This window comes from Vipera ursinii, assembly GCF_947247035.1.
Source record: "Vipera ursinii genome assembly, chromosome: Z".
Classification (NCBI taxonomy): Eukaryota; Metazoa; Chordata; class Lepidosauria; order Squamata; family Viperidae; genus Vipera; species Vipera ursinii.
In genome coordinates, this window is record NC_139517.1 from 35,060,093 (window position 1) to 35,082,072 (window position 21,980).

Here is a 21,980-nt window from a genome sequence, read left to right on the forward strand (position 1 = left end):
GCACACAAAAACTAACAAAGAGAGACATAGCCCTTTATTTCTGAGAGTTGAGCTCCACTTCTGATAATTAGTAGTAGGATATCAGAATAGTTTTCTCCCATCCAAAGATTAGCATGGCCAATTTTGTGGCCCTAATTGGTGCTATTTTATAAATGACCTGCAGAGGTCGTTTCAAGGCAAGGAAAATAGATCTTTGATCCTGTTAGCTTCAAAATAAAACAAGTTTAGCTTGCCTATGACACCTTCTACCCTAAAAACTGTTATGCCTCATCTCAGGTACAGGAAATGTTTCCAAGTATTTCTAAATAATTCTCTATAGGCAACAAGTAATGTTTATTCTGGTTTAGAACACTAATGAGACTACAAATAAACAGTACTAAATGGATTATTTATTTATTTATTTATTTATTTATTTATTTATTTATTTATTTAAATTTATATACCGCCCTATTCCCGTAGGACTCAGGGCGGTTTACAGGGAAAATTAAAAGTTAAAATACATCACATACAATTAAAAATGATTAAAACTAAGATTAAATTAATCCCTGAACTTAACTAAAACCCCATTAATTAAATAATTAAAACCCCTCAGTCTGGGCCAGACAGCTCAAAAAACCAAGTTTTCAAGTCCCTATGAAATGAGCGAAGGTCGGGGGCGGTCCTAAGCTCCGTGGGAAGCTGGTTCCAAAGGGCCAGCGCGCCCACAGAGAACGCCCTTCCCCTGGGAATAACCCGCCAGCATTCCTTAACCGGCGGTACCCTAAGAAGGCCCTCCCTGTGGGAGTGCACACGACGATGGGAAGTTGATGCCGGCAGCAGGTGTTCCCTTAGATAATCCGGACCCAAGCCATTTAGAGCTTTATAGGTCATTACCAGCATTATACATACCAATATAATTAATTCAAGCAATTTTATGTTTATGTTTTCTAATTTTTGAAATTCCTAATGTTTGACCTTTCTGTTTATGTATATAAATATACATCTCTTTTTTCTGACAAAAAGCAGCTGATTTCTTTTTTAGAAAGAAATTTAGATATTATCTAAAACTTTGGAAAAATAATGATGGATTAGGTTAGAATCAGCTGCTGGCATCTTATAACCATAATGCCTGTTCTCTGGGGTAGGTGATGAAATGAAATGCCCCCCCCAGGTCTTATTAGGAAGAGAGCAGGCCAGTGTTGCCAAGGTAAAGGCAACTGTGCTTCTGGTTGCTAGGAGATGTGGATCCCATCATGGCAACAGGGTCGAATCCCAGGAAATAACTAATCAAGGGGATCTGAATAACTGACAGGAGGAACACAGTGCAATGGGGCATCCAAACAGTACCTCTGCCTCTTCAGTTTGATCTCTAAAGAATGACAATGACAATCAAGCAGTGGCAACAGTTGCCATAGCAACAAACATATTGTTTTAGATGCTCAGTTGTGCAGGACTATAGTGGTACTATAGTCCTGCTCAGTTGTGCAGGACTATAGAAAAAGAAAAAGAAAAATGAATACTGGGAGTTTTTAAAATCAGAATTTCCTGATTCAGGGTTGGAGTCTATTCTGGTATGTAAACATATCTGTGCACATGTTCACAACGGGACACAACCACACACATGCATATTTGTTTTGAGGCTATTGTTATAGAGATTGTGGCATATTTGTAGTAATGCTTTTTTTAAAAAAAAAGTTGAACATTTAACAAACAAGCACAGAATCAGTTTCTTTGAGACATTATCAACTCTCATCTAGGATTTAGAACAAGTTGTATACAATATGTCATCATAAATTCCTTGTGATCTGGTATTAACCCCAGCACCTTTTGGTGGAAAAATGTGTCTCTAGCCTATCTCTCTTCTGAAGCCAGAAAGGGTTTTTTTGCTTCTTTGGTCAGTTTGTTTAGTATAATGTGATTCCAGCAGTCTTGATTTCTCCATAGTTTATGGATCATTATTTGTTTTGTTCATTCTGATGGTTGCAGTATTAACATATTTAGAAGCAGTAAAGAGAAAAGATCTATCCCATTTAAAACTTAACTTTTATTAACAAAGAAATGAAGGGGTTCGTGGCACAGAGGATGTTAGATTTAAGAATACATCAGCAATTTTAAGGAGCCATGGAAGGAGCCCCTGCAGACACAAATTGGCCCTGAGAGCATCTGGCAGACCAAGGACTCCCTTGCTTTTTTTCTTTTTTTTTTAAGTACTACATGTTCCATCAAAAAGCGCCATTGAAATCTTTGCGATGTTTCTCCTAGGTAAATGCATTCACTATGACAATGCTGTAGCACTTCAGTAGAAGGTAGAATCAAATGACTTAGGAGGAGATACAGAGTTCTTTAGGATTTTAAAAGGGAATAAGTAGCTCTTTCTAAGATTTACTAAAACATTTAGCCATACAACTGCATCTCTACTTCAGAAAATGTCAAAATGTGATCCAGCATATTTCAGTCGGGTCTTCTGTCAAGCTTCCTCCAGTGGTGAAATCGAGGGTGATAGTAGTTGTAACTGAACAGGTCTTGGCTAGAGAGACTATTTTATCCTTTCCACCATCACCACCAACCCGCAGAAACATGAAAAGCTAAGAAGGGAAGGCTGTATGAAAAAGAGCAAGCAAACATGCTTACCTTTCCTTTCCAAAACTGGTAATATGCAAATTAGTTGGATTTACAAACATAAGCTGTGATTCTCACTGTGCCCCTCTTTCTTATATCATTTTTTAAAAGAAAGAATGTGAAGAGGACAGAATAGACAAAATTTGGTTCACCAAATATCCCTGGTGGTGGGTGGGATAATTCTGATTTGTAGAATTTATTCTTCCAGATAATCTAATTCTTACTTAGGCCATAAACCTGCATTTGACTTATTATACTTCCAATTTGAGGGGGGAGGGTCACATCACCTAATATTCCTCTATAAAAAACAAAATCTTCAACAGAAAGACTCAAAGAGTCTTCTTGTCATGCTTATTTTTTATATGAAACGTGACAGTTTTAAGATCATCACCCAAGATCCTTGTATTGTTTCAATAAAGTTTGCCTCAAATTTAAGATCTAGAGTTGGAAAAAAGAATTTCAGACGTATTTACCATGCAAGGGATTTACTTCTGTTAAGATTTACACAATTGACACATAAAAGGCAATGGGATCAGATTTTTAAACATGTAGGACAACTAAGTCACCAGGCTCAGAGACTTAATAGCATGTAATGATTGTTTCCCATATTAACTGTTACTTATTTATTTATTTATTTTTGGGACTTATAGGCCGCCCTATCTCCCGAAGGACTCAGGGCGGCTAACAACAATAAAAACAACAATACAAAAGTTAAAAGAAATTAAATAAACAGCCCCAATAAATAAGTTAAACTAAACAATTAAAATTAAAAAAACATTTTAAAAAACCATGTCGTCAGTACTTAGTTTATTTCTATATTATTTTAGAAGGATTTTTCTGGGATAAACCTATTTGCTCATTAAAATATGCAAAACAGTAAAAGAGCTGGGACTGGGGATGGTTGTAATACAGGATCTCTCTACTGTGGCTCCATGTATATACAATTCACCAACAGAACTGAAATTCTGAAGGGTAAGACAGTGGAGGAATTCCTGGGCTGAGTTGCATCTGCAACAATTTATGTTCATATGGGCAAGAAAAAGTCCTGAAGATAACAGTCCACAAAAAGTTTCAAATTCCAAATGTATATTTTGGCTTTAAGACAGTTGCTTTGCATTTGAAACAGACTGCCTAATCCTTCTGAGACTGTTTAAACAGTTTGAAATAACTCTTCAGATTTAAAACATTTCAAAACTGCTTATAACCCCTAATTTCAAACATAAGTAACAGTTTCAAACATGAAGAATTTCAATTCAAAGTAGTTGTCTATACTGTAGAAATAAAGAATATTATTTACTCATACCTGATTATTTAGAAATAAAGAGTACTAATATTTGTTGATTCTACTAGAGGCATAGTTACCAAAATCAGCTGAAAAGATGGCCAGCTTCTTCTTGTCTCCTTAAAATCTGTTCTACACCACATCTGCAAATATTGGCTGGGTTCATAAAGTACATAAGATAGCGGTTAGATTCTTACTATACTGTAAGAATCTAACTTATAGTATACTTATAGTATACTAGTCTAGCATGTTGTACCAAAACATTCATTCAGTTCAGCAAGAAGTATTCATGGTCTATAAATGTGGCCAACAATAGTTGTCAGTATTCACATCCCAGGGAGCCAAACAGGAATACAGGAGCAAAGATCAGGACCCAGATTGTTGGGGGCAATAAGCTGACTTTGTAATAATGCCGCTTGGGGTGTGTGTGTGAAAGCCCTAATAAGCAGGCATATACATAGAATGAAGGCTACTGCTAAGCTTGTAAGCCGCCCTGAGTCTTCGGAGAAGGGCGGGATATAAATGGAATTAAAATAAATAAAAAATAAATAATATCCAGAGGGATCTAAATTTCCCATTCCTAAGAAACTTTATTTAATTTTGAAAATAGTTTGTCTTTTTAAGGAAATGCTTTCTTGCTATTTAGTGAAATCTTAAAGCATTTACTACAGTATATACAACATTTAGGGATGCGGTGGCTCAGTGGGTTAGGACGCTGAGCTTGTCGATCAGAAGGTCGGCAGTTTGGTGGGTCGAATCCCGAGTGACGCGTAACAGAGTGAGCGCCTGTTACTCGTCCCAGCTTCTGCCAACCTAGCAGTTCGAAAGCACGTAAAAAATGCAAGTAGAAAAATAGGGACCACTCCGGTGGGAAGGTAACAGTGTTCTGTGCGCCTTTGGCATCTAGTCATGCCGGCCACATGACCACGGAGACGTCCTCGGACAAGCGCTGGCTCTTTGGCTTTGAAACGGAGATGGGCACCAGCCCCTAGAGTCAGAAACGACTAGCACGCATGTGCAGGGGAACCTTTACCTTTACCTTATAAAACATTTATGTAGTGCTCTTAGAGGGTTTACAATAAAATATTTTGTGATATTTTATGGCAACACTAAAAAAGATGAGTTTTATAATGCCCATGTTATTAATTAGGGGCAGAGGCTGAGAGAAGCAGCAATTGCTCAGGGCCAGCTAGAATGTGAAATTAAGCTTCAACCTTCTACATCATCATCATATTGACATTGGATCTAGTTATCTCTCTGTTTTACTTTAAAAGTGTCTTTTAAAACTTCCTGTGGTCAGAGTTTTGTAAAGAACTGGCACATTGTTTACTTGATAGTGAACTGTTTTGAGTGTTTCTGAAAACAAATCCCATATGAATAAGAACTAAATGTAACAAAAATGAGTTGCACTGAGTCTCATGGAAAGTATCACAGGGTGATGGAATACTGGCCTGATCATAATAGGCATTAATGGTTATATGCCAACTCACATTTATATCTTTTGAAAATAGGTAGATCTGTAGGATTTTGAACAGGTAGCCTCAGTAAAACAGATTGCCATATGTTTTCCAAAATGAAGCCACTAGAATCTGTTTTTGGCCTCAGACCCTCATGGGTTATATTGTCTTGATTAAGGAAGGCAATGCTTTTTGTCTGCAGGTGTGTATTGATTTTACCATGGAGCAGTCTTAAGGGCAACTAGAATTATATTCTCATGTCAGAGAAAATGCAAGCTAGCTATATCTCTCACATCTTTTGTCTTAGAAAGAGCAGCCTGGTACAGTTTAAATGTGATGGCTTGTCAAAATACATTAGATCCTATGCAGGGGAAACAGACTGGTGTTTCCTAATGAATTATTCTGTTCTCTCCAGAGTGGGGAAAAGAGAGAAGACAATTTCCCAGAATACCCTCCTCAGCAGATTATCTATTTTATAACAGTTGTGTCTCAGGAACTGAAGGCAGAAATCAACTATAATTATCAGAAATTTAGAGATCATTCATATACCCTCACTTGCATCTTTTAACAGAGGAGAAGAGAGAAAAGAAAAAAAAGAAGGATCAACAAATTATAGGAAAAATCCTTTGGTTCTTACAGCAGACTTAAAAACATGTGGACTTGTGCTAATATAAAATAGATGCAGCAAAGACCTCAGTACTGAAGTTTTTGAGAAAAGGAAATAGCAAACTCAAGAAATAAATTTAATCAACAACAAAAAAATCTACTAATTGATCTTTATTTGAATCTACTTGGAGAAGTAATTCTACCCTGAAGTGACTTGAGGCTTCAGACAGTGAATTTGAGGTCCTATTCAGGGTGGTGGTGAGGGTATTAATGATTCATAGAACGTAATCCATTAGAAAATCTTCCATCCAAATCTCATCAGAATGAATATTCACTGCTCTAGTATTTTTGTTGTCAACTCACATTGATTTCAATAAGCCTTGCACTGGTAAATTTCCTGTTGGATTATGTGACATGTTAAGTAATTTATTTAGATTTTCACTGCTTTGGATCAGTCTATGATCCTTTAATTCACATATATACAAAAGTATATATGTATATGTATATTTGTGCCCATTGACCATTGACCACTGATATTAGATTGAAGGGTTGAGGAAAATAGAGTATGACTCTTCTGAATCTGACAATACATTCATAACATTACTGTTTTTAAAAATGTATCTACAAGATTTATGAATCAATGGTTGTATAACTGTTATTTATAAGTACCTTGAAAACTAAAATATTCCAGCTGTCAGTGATATATAATTTTTCAAAAGAATAACTTTTAAAAACAAATACAGTAGTGATAACAATATATGCATTTTAAAAAACAGGAAGTTTGGTGCTGGTGACTGTGAAATCCTATGCACCAAATACCCTAAAGGAAGAAGTTGTGGCAAAAAGCTTCTTGGCATCAGTGAAAGCTTTCCGGACTAGAGCAGAAATAAAAGTTTGTTGGTGGATAGCCCTGCCCTGAACAGGTGGGGAAGGAATTCTGGGGGGAAAGAGAGGTGACAGGACAAAATATGGGTGAGTTAGAATGAGAAGTCATATTAATTGTATGTCCAGAGTGATGATCACCATGTTCCTTATCAGCCCGAGGTTGATCTGTGGGACTTACAGAATCACAAGAGGTGGATCTCCTCCTCTCCTGGGGTTCAAAGAGTTCCATGTCCTGGGAGGCAGTGGAAGGCAGAGAGCTGGTGAAGGCAGAAAAATCCAGGCTAGAAGATGCTGGAAGGCTGGGGAGCATAGGCAAGGAAGAAGCCAGAAGGCTATGAGGTGGCAGGGAAACTGAGGTTCGAGAAGAAGGCAACCTGCTTACAGGAGACAAGGAAGGCGAGGTCTGCTCACCGCTGTGAAGACAGACTGAGGTAGGATTGGAGGAAGACTGAGTGGCAAGCTGGCCCTGAAGAAGATTCATGAGATGCTGTAACTCTTGGCTCAGTTGGGAAACTTCCCGATTCAGGTTGTTTATCTGTAGGGAGGCAAGGAAAAATAAACAGAAAAGCAAGGCCACCCAGAATCTTTTTTGGGAAATGTCATCAAGCATTTTTACAATATGGTATATTGGAATGATTATTTTATGTAGCAATAGTGGATAAACAATTAGTAGCTTGCCTAAGATCCTTATATATTAAGGGTAAATATATTCTTCAGTATTAATTACAGCCAGTGGCGTAGCGTGGGTTGTCAGCACCCGGGGCAAGGCAAGTAATTTGCGCCCCCTAACCCACTGGGCGGCCGCTGCACTGTCCCTCCCCCAGATAGTCCCTCGCTCTCTCTCCGCACCGCACGCCTGGCACCCCCCCCCTCCACAGTGGGCGGTGACCCGGCGGCTCGGATCAGATTCGCACAGCCAGCACTGCAGTGAGAGAGAGTGAGTGAGCCAGGCAGGGGCAGAGAGCTGCGAGTGCGAGCGCGCCCCCCCAGATGTTGCACCCAGTGCAGCCGGTCGCCCCTGCACCCCCCACGCTACGCCACTGATTACAGCAATTCTTCAGTCTATCATGAGCTTCCAAGTTCATCTCTTGTGTCAAAGAGGGAAGGTCACTTCCTAGCTGAGCCACATGATCATGCTGAGCACTTTCTTTCTTAACCTCATTTTCTTCCTTCTTGATTAGCTGATCTTAGGAGTAAGATTAATGACTCAAAACCTGAGAAAAAGTATACTTCTATGATTCTTTTATGGATGTTATCATTTAAAATTTTTATTTTGTTCTCCAATGTCTCTTTCAGTGCATCTAGATCTTACCTACCTTATTTATCACCATTGGATATAAGATTTTACTTATGCATACTTACACATACAGAAACTCATATCTCTATACATTCACTTAATTGTATAAAACTTAGTATGTAGAATTCTGCTACTGAATTTTGTTCCTGAAACACTTTTATTAATCATTTATTCACTTAGATTCTATTTTTATATACATTATCCTGCTATCCATAATTATTGTATTGTACTGCAACAAATGACATATGCACTCCTATTAACGTCTTAGAAATGTTTCAGATCTTGAGCGATGTTACTGTACTTCTAGATAATCTCCAAGCTTTCCTCTCTACGTTGTGGCTTTCTGTGCTTTGATTTTTATTCTTTTATGATGTTGATAGTTTAATTTGATAGTTAGTGACTGTAATAAAGATAATTATCCATAAATATTTGTTTTTTGTCATCCAAACTTCTTTTTTAAAAAAAAAATTCAGTGGGGGGCAGATTTCATCACTTGTCTTCCTTTCTTTCCTTTTGTGATCAAACCCGGCCCATATTAAACGGATATATCTTGCATTGATAGAGATTGACTCGGAAACAGAGCTTGTTAAGGATTGTATGATTAAATGGGCCCAAAACATCCAGGAAGTTATTACAATGGACACGTGGGAAAAGATTTGGGTGAGAAACGTAAAATTTACTCAAGCTCAAAATCTAAGAGAGAACTTTTACAAAATGTTTTATAGATGGCATCTAGATCCTAAAAAGCTTGCAAGTATGTATCCGAATTATCAGCCTAAATGTTGGAGGTGTGGTGATGAAGATGCAACATATTTTCACATATGGTGGACATGTAAGAAGGTTAAGGCTTTTTGGATAAAAATCTGGTGGAATATGCAGAAGATTTTTAAACAGAGGATAAAGTTTTGTCCGCAACTTTTTTTGTTGGGAATAATTGCAGACGCTACAGTTGTGGACACCAAGCTGATGTTGAACTTAATTACGGCGGCAAGACTTTTGATAGGCCAATATTGGAAGAAAGAGGAACTGCCGACCATAGAAGAGTGGACTTTAAAGGTTTCTGACCTGGCAGAGATGGCGAAGATTTCGGCCTATTTGAAAGATCATTCGCAAGAACGTTATATTATGGAATGGAGAAAATGGATTGAGTTTATCCAGAACAAGTATAGGGTTAAGAAGTTTTATGTAGCATTCGAATAAGTCTTCTTTCGTTTTTTTTTCTTTTTTTATTCTAGTTTCTTATATATATTTAATATTGTTAAGGTGTGTCTTATCCTATATAAGCTAGAGAGTGATGGATTTTAGAATTTATAGTTGTTAGTATATGGTTGTTTATGATTGCCTTTTTATATATATATACCTTGTATTTAGCTCTGGGAAGTCGGGGGGGGGGGTGGAGGGAGGGGAGGAGGGAGGGAGGTTGGGGGGAGGTAGGGGGGGAGCAGGGAGGGGGAAGGGGGGTTTTTTAAAGGAAAACTGTATTTTAAAACTTTTCAATAAAAAAAAAACCCGGCCCAGACAGCATCCCTATCCATTTTAGCCAAAGTTCCCATTTTGAAATAAAAATATAATAATTAATTGATTATACAGTAAAGAGAAATGCCTCTGAGCATGTATCAAGGACCCTTTCCATACTAAACCAATCATTCTGTTAATTTCTCTTCAGAGTGGGAGAGTTCCTTCCAAAACTAATGACAGGTTACCCATACATAACTGTTCAAAAATTAAATGCTGCCTTCACCTCTTGCTACTCGATGATATTTGAAGATGGTAGCCTGACCAATTGAGACGGACAAACTTTAAAATAACAACCAATGATATTAAAACCGTCAATCTAGTCAATTCATACAAGCCCTCTCACATTTAGGGATGCTGAACGCATTTTAAAAAAATGGTCATCCTTATTTTGTCACTTGCACCCAGCTATCCATTGCAAGAGTCTCAGCATAAGAAATAGGGAAGACAATTAACTGAGAAAAAGAAATTGAGTGTTGTGAAGCAACCAGCGCCGATGATAATCTTCCTGTTCAAAGTCTAGTAAAGGACTCACACAGTAAATCAGTCACGTTTTAAAGTTATGTGATTATTGAAATCTAGACTTGAATTTCTACTTATGTCATCCTCTGTTCTGGTGTCAGAAAGTGAGGTCTGGTGGAGATGTGGAGGTCCCTCGATAATCTGAGTTTTTCCATAGAATGCAGAACACAAAGACAACTTAGAAAAATGATGGGAGAAAAAAGGAATGGGCAGGTTGTGTTGCTAGGTAATTGTCACCTAATTTAAATTTTAAATTAAATTTTAATTTTAACTCTTACACCCACAGTCAGAAACGCCAACACAGGGGCTGTCTATGCAATTTACACTCTCACCTTTCTTCATCCTGCCATGGCAGAAAAAAAAATACAACTGTTCCAAAAAAACAAGGAGTTGGACACAAGGAGTAATCTTTGGGGAGCATTTATTTTTTCCACAGCTTCAGGCATCAAGTGAGTGAGAAGGAGGAGGAAGGACCTCAGATCAGGGCCAGCCTTGCCATTAGAGAGAAGAGGCAACAGTCTCAGGTGGCTGATGTCAAAAAGCAGTAGCAAAAACTGCTTGTTTTTGCTTAGTTTATTGGTTATCTGTCTCTGTTGGAACACTGATCTATCTGCATCTTAAAAATAAGCAAGGAAAATGGTAAGATAAAACCTATCCACTCTAGATGAGTACAAATCACCAGATCATATTCCAGAATTCTGAAGATGCTGGCAGATACGATCTCAGAACTACTGAACCAAATCTGTTAAAGATCCTGGAGCACCAGAGAACTACCAGAGGACTGGAACAGAGGTGACATGGTTCCAATCTTCAAAAGTGGGGGGGAATAGATCCAGGAAATTACATACCAATCAGCCTGACATCTATACCTGGAAAGACCCTGGAAAAGATAATCAAACAATGAAGCTGCGAACAGCTAGAAACAAGCAAAATTATTACTAGAAGCCAACATGGTTTGTCAAAAACAGATCATGCCAGACAAACTTTATTGCATTCTTTAACAAATTACCGGACCAGCGAAATGCTGTGGGCACAGTACACTTGGACTTCAATACTGCATTTGACAATGTGGACCACAATCTTAGTAAAATAAAAATATGTGGGATAGACAGCATCACCACCAGATAGATTCATAACTGGGTGACTAACAATACTCCATGTGTAGTCCTCAATGGAACTACATCTACATGGAGGGAAGCAAGCAAAAAAAACCCCCCAAGGTTCTGTCATAGCTCCAGTACTCTTCAACATCTTTGTAAACATTTTAGAGGAAGGGATAGAAATTTGTAGATGATACCAAGCTGGAGAGAAGAGCTAACCCCTTAGAAAATAGGCTCAAGATCCAGAAGATCTTCACTATCTTGAACACTGGATCCTATCTAGCAAAATGTAATTCAGTGGTGAGAAAAGTAAGATTTTACACTTAGTCAAGAAAAACCAAATACCCAGGTACAGAAGTGGTAAATACTTAGCTCAACAGCAGGAACTGTGAGAGGGATCTAGATGTCCTAGTGGTAAACTACTTAAGTATGAGCCAGGAGTGTGCTGCAGCTGCTAAAAAAGCCAATGTGGTTCTAGGCTACATCAACCGAGGGATAGTATTAAGATCACATGAAGTGTTTATATTGCTTTGGTAAGACCACATTTGGAATATTGCATCCAGTTTTGGTTAGCATGATACAAAAAAGATTTTGAGACCCTAGAAAGCATGCATAAAAGAACAAAAAAAATAATGATTAGAGGTCTGGAGACTAAAACATTTGGTGAATGGTTGCAGGAATTGGGTATGCCTACATTAACAAAGAGAAAGATTAGAATTGATAGTAGTTTTCTAATATTTAAAGGCTGTCATAGAGAAGAGGAGGTCAACCTATTCTCCAAAATACCTGAGGGCAGGACAAGAAGTAATAGATGGAAACTTATCAAGTAGAGATCTAACCTAGAACTAAGAAGAAATTTCCTGACAGTGAGAACAATTAATCAGTGGAATGACTTGTCTCCAGAAGCTGTGGGTGCTATATCACTGGAGATTTTAAAGAAGATATTGGATAGCCATTTTTCTGGAATGGTATAGGGCAGGGGTCGGCAACCTCGGCTCTTTTATGACTCGTGGACTTCAACTCCCAGAATTCCTGAGCCAGCATAGCATAGCTGGCTCAGGAATTCTGGGAGTTGAAGTCCACGAGTCATAAAAGAGCCAAGGTTGCCGACCCCTGGTATAGGGTCTCCTGCCTGAATAGGAGGTTGGGCTAGAAGACCTCCAAAGTTCTCTCCAAATCTGTTATTCTATTATTCTTTGCTTGCCTTTCTATATTCAACTGACCTACTGTATTCCAGTTGATAGAACTTGCACTCATATCATCATTACTAAACTAATATTCAATTGGTAATTCAGTTAACTTCTGTAATGTGTAGTGTATATATATCAAGTTCCTCAGACTGTAAGGTACAGGGCTTTTTTCTCATAGAATGCTTAGAAAGGCGTTCCAGCACCTTTTTTTGCAAAAAAAAATGCTTTTGCACAAGCTGTGCTGCTATTGGCTTAAGCCTATTGCAGCTTTTGCTCTTTTATGACTCATGGACTTCAACTCCCAGAATTCCTGAGTCAGCTATGCTATTGGCTTTTGGAAGCCAATAGGAATTGCTGCTGAGCTTGCCAAAAGACCCGGCAGGCAAACGTTGCAGCGAAGACAGGAACATGGCACTCTTCCCTGCTCCCCAACTACACCATCTCAACTAGGTAAGTAAGATATTATTTTCAAATAGGATATCCAAGTATGACTCAAGGAAATTTTCCCTGCATGGAGGGAGTAGTGGTTTGTTTCACTTTGTTTTACTTTTCAAATTGCTGTAGGGAAGAAATGATGATTAGAAAAAGGCAAGAAGTTTTTTATTTTTATTAGGAAGAATTCATTTATCCCATGCTAGATCTTTGGGAGCTTAGTACCACCAGCACAGAACATTTGCTTTTCTGAAAATTCATTCAAATTCAATTGCTGATAGGGGCATTTGAAAGAAAAATGTTATTTATTAAATTTATATGCTGAATATCTCACCAGGATGACTCTGAAGTCAAGGAGAGGGCTTGCAATTTCTGTTTGTAGTTATCCACGTTTCTGCACACTGAGATAATCGGCCATTGTACAAATACAGAGCCTATCATGCTTTTATATTTATATGGAACAGATACATTACCTGAAATTTTTGGAATGTGTAAAAAATTTGAACCAGCCCAGAAACTCATTTCCCATTGTTTGTGTATATAGAAAGTACCGGTAAACCCTGAAATAGATTTGGAAAGATCAAGGACTTTGATTAAATGGAAATGTTGCTAAGCATAGAACTGTTGAGTTAATTTGCAGCTGTTTCTGCTGTTTTCTTTTTATGTGCTTATAATTTTAAATCACATTTTAAAATCAGCCAAATCAGGAATAAGATTGTGACTGAAAGAATACTAATTCTGAAATATAGTAAATATGGTAAATAAATATAACGTTAAATTTAGCTTTAGTGTAATTTGCTTGTTTACTGTAGCTAAAACTGGAAATTATATTTCTAAAGCATTAGTTTGGATCATTGGAAAGAAAAAAGATTTAATATTTATGATTCAAAAATATAAATATATGAGAAACATGTTTTTAAAGACCTTTGCAGCTTGTTCTCTGCCACAAAAGAATAACTAAAATTATGAAATTTAGAATCTACCAAGCTTCCCTCCCATGGACAGAAGACAATCCATGGGAAATGTGAATCCATAATCCATAGCTTTAGCAGCAATAATAAATCTAATTATGCTATGCATATTTAAGTTAGCCAAACCCTGGAGCAGTGGTAGCAATCTTCTATCACAATGGCAAGCCCTTTAAGATTATATATTGTTAATCATATAAGTGAAGAAATGAGGAAAACTGTGGTGAAAGAAATTGTTTGATCCAGTAATAAAATTTCATTGATAATTGATGAATCAACCACAATAAGCAAAAAAACTACCCTCATAGTATTTGTTTGATGCTGTATCAAAGGTATGGGAATGAATTCACCAGTAAATTTGTTTTTGGACTTGGTAGAACTTGAAAAAGTAACAGCAGAAGGAATATTTGATTCCTTACTCCAATGTCTTTACTCTTATGGGATGACAGAAGATTATTTGAAAAAATATTTGATTTCTCTGGCATGCGATGGTGCCGCTGTGATGATGGGATGTAAAAGTAGAGTGAAAAAATTGCTGTCAGAATGTTTTCCTTCTATTATAGTTTGGCATTGTGCTAATCACAGACTAGAATTATCAGTAGGTGATGCTGCCAAGGAAACTTCAGGAATAAATAGATTCCAATCATTTATTGATAAACTGTATGTTGTATACCATGCTTCACCAAAGAATAGCAGAGAGTTGCATTCATGTGCAGAATTACTGGGAACTGAGCTGCTGAAAATTGGAAGAATTTTAAGTACCTGATGGGTGTCATCTAGTTTGCGTACAGTTTTGGCTGTATGGAATAATTTTGAATCCCTTGTGTATCATTTTGAACAAGCAATGCATGATCCTACAAGAGATAAAAATGATAAATCCACTTACGATGGCTTGAAAAGAAAAATAACATCTACAGAATTTTTATTGGACCTAGGATTGATGTGTGACGCTCTCCAAGAATTGTCAGATTTAAGTTTGGATCTACAGGACCGCAACATCGACTTGTATAAGGCAAATAAGAAAATAAAAATACTGATACAAGTTTTTAAAGAAAGAAGACAGAACTTTGGGCCCTATTATAAATGTACTGTTGCTGCTGTAGGTGATCTTCGCTTTCGTGGAGTTTTACTTCACAAAAGAGATACAAGAAAGGATCCTCCCATTGACCCAAGTATATTTTATACAAAACTGAAAGAGTCAACTGAAAAAAGATTACTTGATAGCAAAGACGATGAGTTGGCGTATTGGTCTCGCGTACTTGATCAGAAACATTGGCCTGAAGATGTTAATACTCAACTGACATTTAGAGAAGTGGAAATTAGAAACTTATCAATCAGACTGCAACCAAATGAAAGAGAAATGATTCATGGATTCCGTGAATACATTCTTGAAAAGACATATCCAGAAAAATTATTGCATTTGATACGGACTCTGAATACCATTCCTATTTCTTCAAGTGAATGTGAACGTGGGTTTTCACAGACTAATCTAATTGCCACCCCAACAAGAGCTTCGTTAAAGACTAAGAAAATTTCAGCACTTTTGTTCATCAAACTTGTCGGACCACCTCTGAGACTTTTCGATCCTTCAAAGTACGTTGATCTGTGGTTACTCAGAGGACGACATTCGGCCATAGATACTAAGAGCAAGGAAAGGAGTCAAGAAGATTTGCCAGACGAGAATTGGACAAAAGTTTGGAATTTTCTATGAACATTTGCCTTAAATACAATAAATTAAATGTATGTTAAGAATTGAATATATAATTGTTTAATTATATAAATAAAATTATATAAATAAAAGATTAACAAGATGAGAGTTCCAGCACCTTTTTTTTTTTTAGAAAAAAAGCCCTGGTAAGGTAAATGCACTTTGCACATATTCATAAGTATTTCATTTCACATATAATTTTATACTTTTTACAGCAAAGTTCTGATACAATAAACAGATTTTAGAATGGAGCCCTGTTGCCTCTGTCCACAAATTAACACTTGTGTCTTACCTCTTGATTCAGCTTTCTGATGTTCTGCTTTACCTCGTCAGTTTCTGTAACACAAGATTGTGCTGGTCCTGTCCCTGTGAGAAAATCCAAAGGAATGAGGGATGTAATTGTAAATTTTCACAAGTTGGTTTCTAAGCTATCTCTAATATTAGATTCATATTAAGGTGACTATTTATGTATTGCTAAAAAAGGAGCCTTGGTGGAGCAGTGGGCTAATGCCTCCTTAAGTAACACCAGCTGCCTGCAATTAGTGCAGGTTTAATTTAATTTAATTTAATTTAATAATATTTCTATACCGCCCTTCTCCCTGAGGACTCAGGGCGGTTCACAGGGCGAAAGTAGAATACAAAATACAAACATTAAAAAGAAATTAAATAATTGCCCAAGTTTAAAACAATTACTATTCAATTATAAAACCCCAAAGATAAAATTAAGAATACAAAAAATAAAATAAAAACCCCACCAATCCCCATCAGGCTAGGCCGGCTTGTACAAACAAAAACGTCTTGAGATCGCAACGAAAGGAGCGAAGATCGGGCGCCATCCGGAGCTCTACCGGTAACTGATTCCACAGCTCCGGAGCGCCCACAGAGAAGGATCTCCCCCTGGGGGCCACCAATCGACATTCTCTGATCGGTGGCACCCTGAGGAGGCCCTCTCTGTGGGAACGCACAGGGCGCAGGGAGCTTGATGCCGGCAGCAGATGTTCCCTGAGGTACTCCGGCCCCATGCCATGGAGAGCTTTGAACACCATTACTAGTACCTTGAATCTCACCCGGAAGGCAACTGGTAACCAATGCAGCTCACGGAGCAAAGGTGTAACTCTCGCGGCTGCATTCTGTACCAGTTGGAGCTTCCGGGTGGTCTTCAAGGGCAGCCCCATGTAGAGAGCGTTGCAGTAGTCCAGAGGAGAGGCCACGAGCGCATGAGTGACCGTGCATAAATCATCCCGGCTTAGATAGGGCCGCAACTGGCGCACCAGGCGAACCTGGGCGAAAGCCCCCCTAGTCTAAGCTCCTATATGGTCTTCCAAGGTGAGCCGTGAATCTAGGAGGACTCCCAAGTTGCGAGCCCTATCTACGGGGGGTAATAGTTCACCCCCCATAGCAAGAGGTGGAATGTCCGAATTAACCCGGGATGAAGGTATGCAAAGCCACTCAGTCTTGTCGGGGTTGAGTTGAAGTTTGTTCCTCCCCATCCAGACCCGAACCGCCTCCAGGCAACGGGACATCACGTTGAGGGCATCACTGGGGTGGTTTGGGGTCAAAAGGAAAAGTTGGGTATCATCAGCATACTGATGATACCCAACTCCAAAACCACGAATGATCTCACCCAGCGGTTTCATGTAGATGTTGAACAGGAGAGGCGAGAGGACCGACCCCTGAGGAACTCCACAAGCGAGAGACCTCGCGGTCGACCTCTGCCCTCCTGCCAACACCGACTGCGAACGTCCCTGGAGATAGGAGGAGAACCACTGTAAGACCGTGCCTCCCACTCCCAATCCCCTGAGACGCCGCAGCAAGATACCATGGTCGATGGTATCGAAAGCCGCTGAGAGGTCTAATAGGACTAGAACAGAGGAATGTCCCCTGTCCCGAGCCCTCCAGAGATCATTCACCAGCGCGACCAATGCCGTCTCCGTGCTGTGCCCGGGCCTGAAACCTGATTGGTACGGGTCTAGATAATCCGCTTCATCCAGGACCAGAGGGAGCTGATGTGCCACCACACTCTCAACAACCTTCGCAAGAAAGCGAAGGTTGGAGACAGGACGGTAGTTATTCAATACAGCTGGGTCCAAGGCAGGCTTCTTGAGGAGGGGCCTCACCACCACCTCTTTCAAGACGGCGGGGAAGCTACCCTCGTTCAAAGAAGCCGATATAACTGCCTGGAACCAGCTGCGTGTCCTCTCCCGGGCTGCATAAACCAGCCAGGAAGGGCACGGGTCCAATAAACATGTGGTGGTGCTCAGCCTCCCCATGATCCTGTCCACTTCCTCCGGAGTCACAGAATCAAACTCATCCCAGGTGGTATCAACAAGACTGCCCGTGTCCTGATCGCCAGACTCTGCCCAGTCAGAGTCCAGACCGGTCCGAATCCGAGCGATTTTGTCCGACAGATGCTGGTTAAACTCCTCGGCACGACCCTGCAAGGGATCCTCCCTCACCTCCTGATTTAGGAGGGAGCGAGTCACCCTAAACAGGGCGGCCAGGTGATTATCTGCGGACGCGATAAGGGTGGCGAAGTGGTTAGACCTCGCCTCCCTTATCGCAGCGAGATAAGACCTAATATGGGCTCTTAGTCGCAATCGGTCGGATTCGGATCGGCTGGATCTCCAACCGCTCTCTAGGCCCCGTCTCCGACGCTTCATCTCCCGGAGCTCCGCAGAGAACCATGGAGCTCGACGGGATCTGCACCGGGTCAGGGGCCGCAGGGGTACAACTCGGTCAAGAGCCTCAGTGGCCGTCCTTTCCCAGGCTTCCACTAAGGCATCTGCCGAGCTGTGAGCAAGGGAGGCAGGTGTGAGCAAGGGAGGCAGGTTCGCGTCCCACCAGGCTCAAGGTTGACTCAGCCTTCCATCCTTCCGAGGTAGGTAAAATGAGGACCCAGATTGTTGGGGGCAATTAAGCTGACTTTGTAATAATGCCGCTTGGGGTGTGTGTGAAAGCCCTAATAAGCAGGCATATACATAGAATGAAGGCTACTGCTAAGCTTGTAAGCCGCCCTGAGTCTTCGGAGAAGGGCGGGATATAAATGGAATTAAAATAAAAAAATGTGTAACCTAAACAAGAAAACAAAAAGATGAGGGTCAGATATTATTTATACTGAAATACAACATATCTTCCATTGCATTATGTGAAACATTGGTCAGTGGGGCACAGTATTTTGCATTATGTGAAACATAATGCAAAATACTGTGCCCCACTGACCAATGTGTCTGCTGACTACCAATTGACAACTTGAAGGCTCTTCCTGCTTCTCTTCTGGGCTTGAACTGGACATATTTCAAACAGGTGAGCTTTGAACAAAGAACTAAAAGTAGATCCCTGGATTTCCTTCTTTATACTGTAATGAACGTGTAAGCATAGTTCATATATGGTTATATGTTATGTTATGTTTCATGCTGTGTTGTGTTGCTATATAACTAATTCTTTTTAAATAAAAAAATAATGCCCCAAGAAAACATAATGCTTACAAAGAAGATAAGCCTGGTTGTTGTTGGGTTTGTGTTTTTTTTTGGAGGGGGGTGGATGGCATCATGTCAGCTTTGGAGGGAATTTACAGGAATATACCAAATCTAAATCTCTATGCAGGGAAGAGAAAGAGAATGTTACAGAACCAGTTTCATTTCTGATGAAAAACTGATATTTGGGTGGAACATAGATAAAAGAGCTTTCAGTTACGTGAGCCTCCTCCAGCAGCAAAAAACTGGTACAGGCTGGACAGAGTATTTGCAAAGAAAAGTTGAATTTCACAATCCCTCTATACATTTTTCTATATATTTTATAACTTGTTGCACAGAGTAACCTTATGGGGGGAGATGGGCAGCATAAAAATTTAATAAACAAATGCATACTATAAAAATGTCAAGCAAGAAAGTCAAACTGCATACCTTGCTTTTACTTTTTTAATAAGGAAGAGTCAAGATCATGCTTGCACTCTTAGCAGCAGAAGACCAATATATTTAGAGAGTACCAGTTAAGGGAAAGCAAATTTAGCTTATAATGAGGTATTATTATTTATATTCCCTATTTCTTCTGGTAGGCTAACTTTGCATTATATCCTATATTTTAGAAGATAACCTTCTGCCTGATGACTTCTTCTGTTTCAAGGACAATTTCATCTAAATCCCATTTAAAGGTAAAGAACCTAGAAAGAGAAACTAGGGTTGTTGAAGATGCTCATCAATATTGAAGACCAAAAGCATACGATGAATATAGACTCATAGATCACATATTCATAGTTTTCCTTATTATGCACAGTAGTTCAGTTTAAAATTTTTATCATTTCAATTTGGTATATTATTTGGTACATCCATGTATTTACTTTCCAATTTTTGGGGACTGACTAGAGGTATAAAGAATTCAATTATGCTAGTCAAGAGTTCAGCAGCACTAGTTTGCAAAATAACATCCCTAAAATAAAGAATATAAATAATGTATCCTTGTAAAGCTACACTAGAAAATTGTGAAACAGACTCCTGACTATTTTATTAGCTATCTTCAAGCCATTGCTCTCCAACCCCATCTTGAGCGTATGAGATAATTCCCATCAATTAGCATTGGCTGCATTGGCTCTTGAAGGTGAAAAGTTTTGGGAGGGATAGTAGGGGCTATAGGCCACATGATCAGGAAGATTTTGATGTGTTTGAGCAACATGGTGGAACTAAGGTAACGTACGACATATGACCGACAATCTTTGCTGGCATGGCGAGTTTCTAGTTGTTTTGGAACTGTTGGTGAGACCGTTGGGAGTCGTTGGCGCTGTTTGAGTTTGTTCTGCCAGCAGCAAGATCTGACTGCTGGCCTAGTGATGGATTGTATTGCAAATCAGGGCTGTTTCTAGAGGAGGCAGAGGAGGAGAGGACCTGGAGCTTATGGAGCGAAGGAACTGGATGAGGCTGTCGGCAGGCCCAGAGGAAGAGAGAGAGGCTTTTGGAGGAGTTGGTGGCGGCAGCGGCGTGCTCCAGGGGTGAAAAGAAGCAGGGCCTCTTTGGGGAAAAGGTGGAAGAGTCAGGATCAGAAAAAGGAAAGAAGGCGAGGTTGTCAGAATACAAGCGAATTTGAGGGCTAATCCACATGGAGCCCCATTTCCATCTGTCCTGTTTGCCATCGTTCACTCCCTAGAGACTAAAATGGACAATGTGAAATTTGAGCGGGCCACGAACAAGGAGTATATATCAGAGGTGGTGACCCTTTTAGAGCTGTATGCAACAAAATTTCATTTTGATGTATGCCAATTGGTGTACATTCAAAGTGACAATAAAGTTATCATTATCATTACTATCCATCAATGCTCATTTAAACATAAAATCTGCCAGTGCCATCCAGCCATTGAAAAGGCATTGCTCAAGCTTCTTGTGTTCCAAATGACATCTAGTTCTAGAAACATCAATGGTTTATTAGTGCCAATTAGCAAGCAGGCTATATAACAGATAAGTCATCTGACAACACTGCCCACTGCGTTTTGGTTATTATTTTTCTATTTAATTTAACAACAATAATTTAGGAAGTCAAAACAAAATCATCCATTAAAACCTTTTCTCACCAAAATATACAACAGGATTATATGAGATTTTTCCTGGTCTGCTATTTAAATCAAGACAGCTCATTCCAGGGCCTGGAATCTGACATAGCTTCCACAAAGCAACTGATAGGAAGGCAAGATTGAACAACCAGGGCAATATTCAAATTATGTGGAAAAACATAGGACTTTCCTAAATAGGGCTCTTTTCTCAAAGTTTTCTCAAAATTCACAAATATACACACTCTACTCTGAGGATTCTTTAGGACAGCACAAACAATCGGAAAATGTTTTCCTAATGAGAAACCATAATCAAAGGAGATGGTAAAATACATTAATATACCATAAAAATAAATATTATGCAAATAATAAACTCGTTTACATTTATTCCTTAATTATTTCATCAACCAGACACCCTTTGATAGATCTGATAGATCAGATGATGCTGATCAAAAGGCTTTGGTTGTTATATAAAAGTAAACATGGAAACAGAAGTGTTATTTTTCTGTGAGACCTGTCATAAAGAATTACTGACCAGGATCAGTGAGTTCCATAGATACAAAAGGAAGAGAAAGAGAACTATTTTTGGCTATTGCCATTTACAGGGACTAGGTTGAAGTCTAATTAATGGGTAAACATTGATGGAGGTTTGTGGCTGTGTAATAGAGAATTGGATTGTGTGATTTTTTTTCTAATAAATTTATTTTCTACATGAATAGTTCATTTATAGTCATCATTAATGAAAGCTATTTGACAAAAATAGTTCTCCAATTCACATTTTATATAAGATCCAAAAGTTTTTTGTCACATATTTGCTGCAGTAAATATGTAAATATTTAGATTCAATTTTATCTGCATTTGTTTTTTAAGGATATTGACAAATATGT

At 39.0% G+C, this 21,980-nt stretch overlaps 2 protein-coding genes across 2 annotated transcripts in view; one reads left to right on the plus strand and one right to left on the minus strand.

Moving 5' to 3' along the window:
- CISD3 (CDGSH iron sulfur domain 3) overlaps positions 1 to 21,980 on the plus strand; it is a 293,184-nt gene that overhangs the window by 105,502 nt on the left and 165,702 nt on the right. The gene's annotated exons all lie outside the window — the stretch shown is intronic.
- KCNH4 (potassium voltage-gated channel subfamily H member 4) overlaps positions 2,409 to 21,980 on the minus strand; it is a gene marked incomplete at both ends in the record, with an annotated part of 82,483 nt that continues 62,911 nt past the window's right edge. Inside the window, 3 exons of the mRNA XM_083378972.1 lie at positions 2,409 to 2,564; positions 7,007 to 7,363; positions 15,853 to 15,926. Coding sequence (XP_083235098.1) covers positions 2,409 to 2,564; positions 7,007 to 7,363; positions 15,853 to 15,926 — 587 coding nt within the window. The remainder of the gene's footprint in view (positions 2,565 to 7,006; positions 7,364 to 15,852; positions 15,927 to 21,980) is intronic.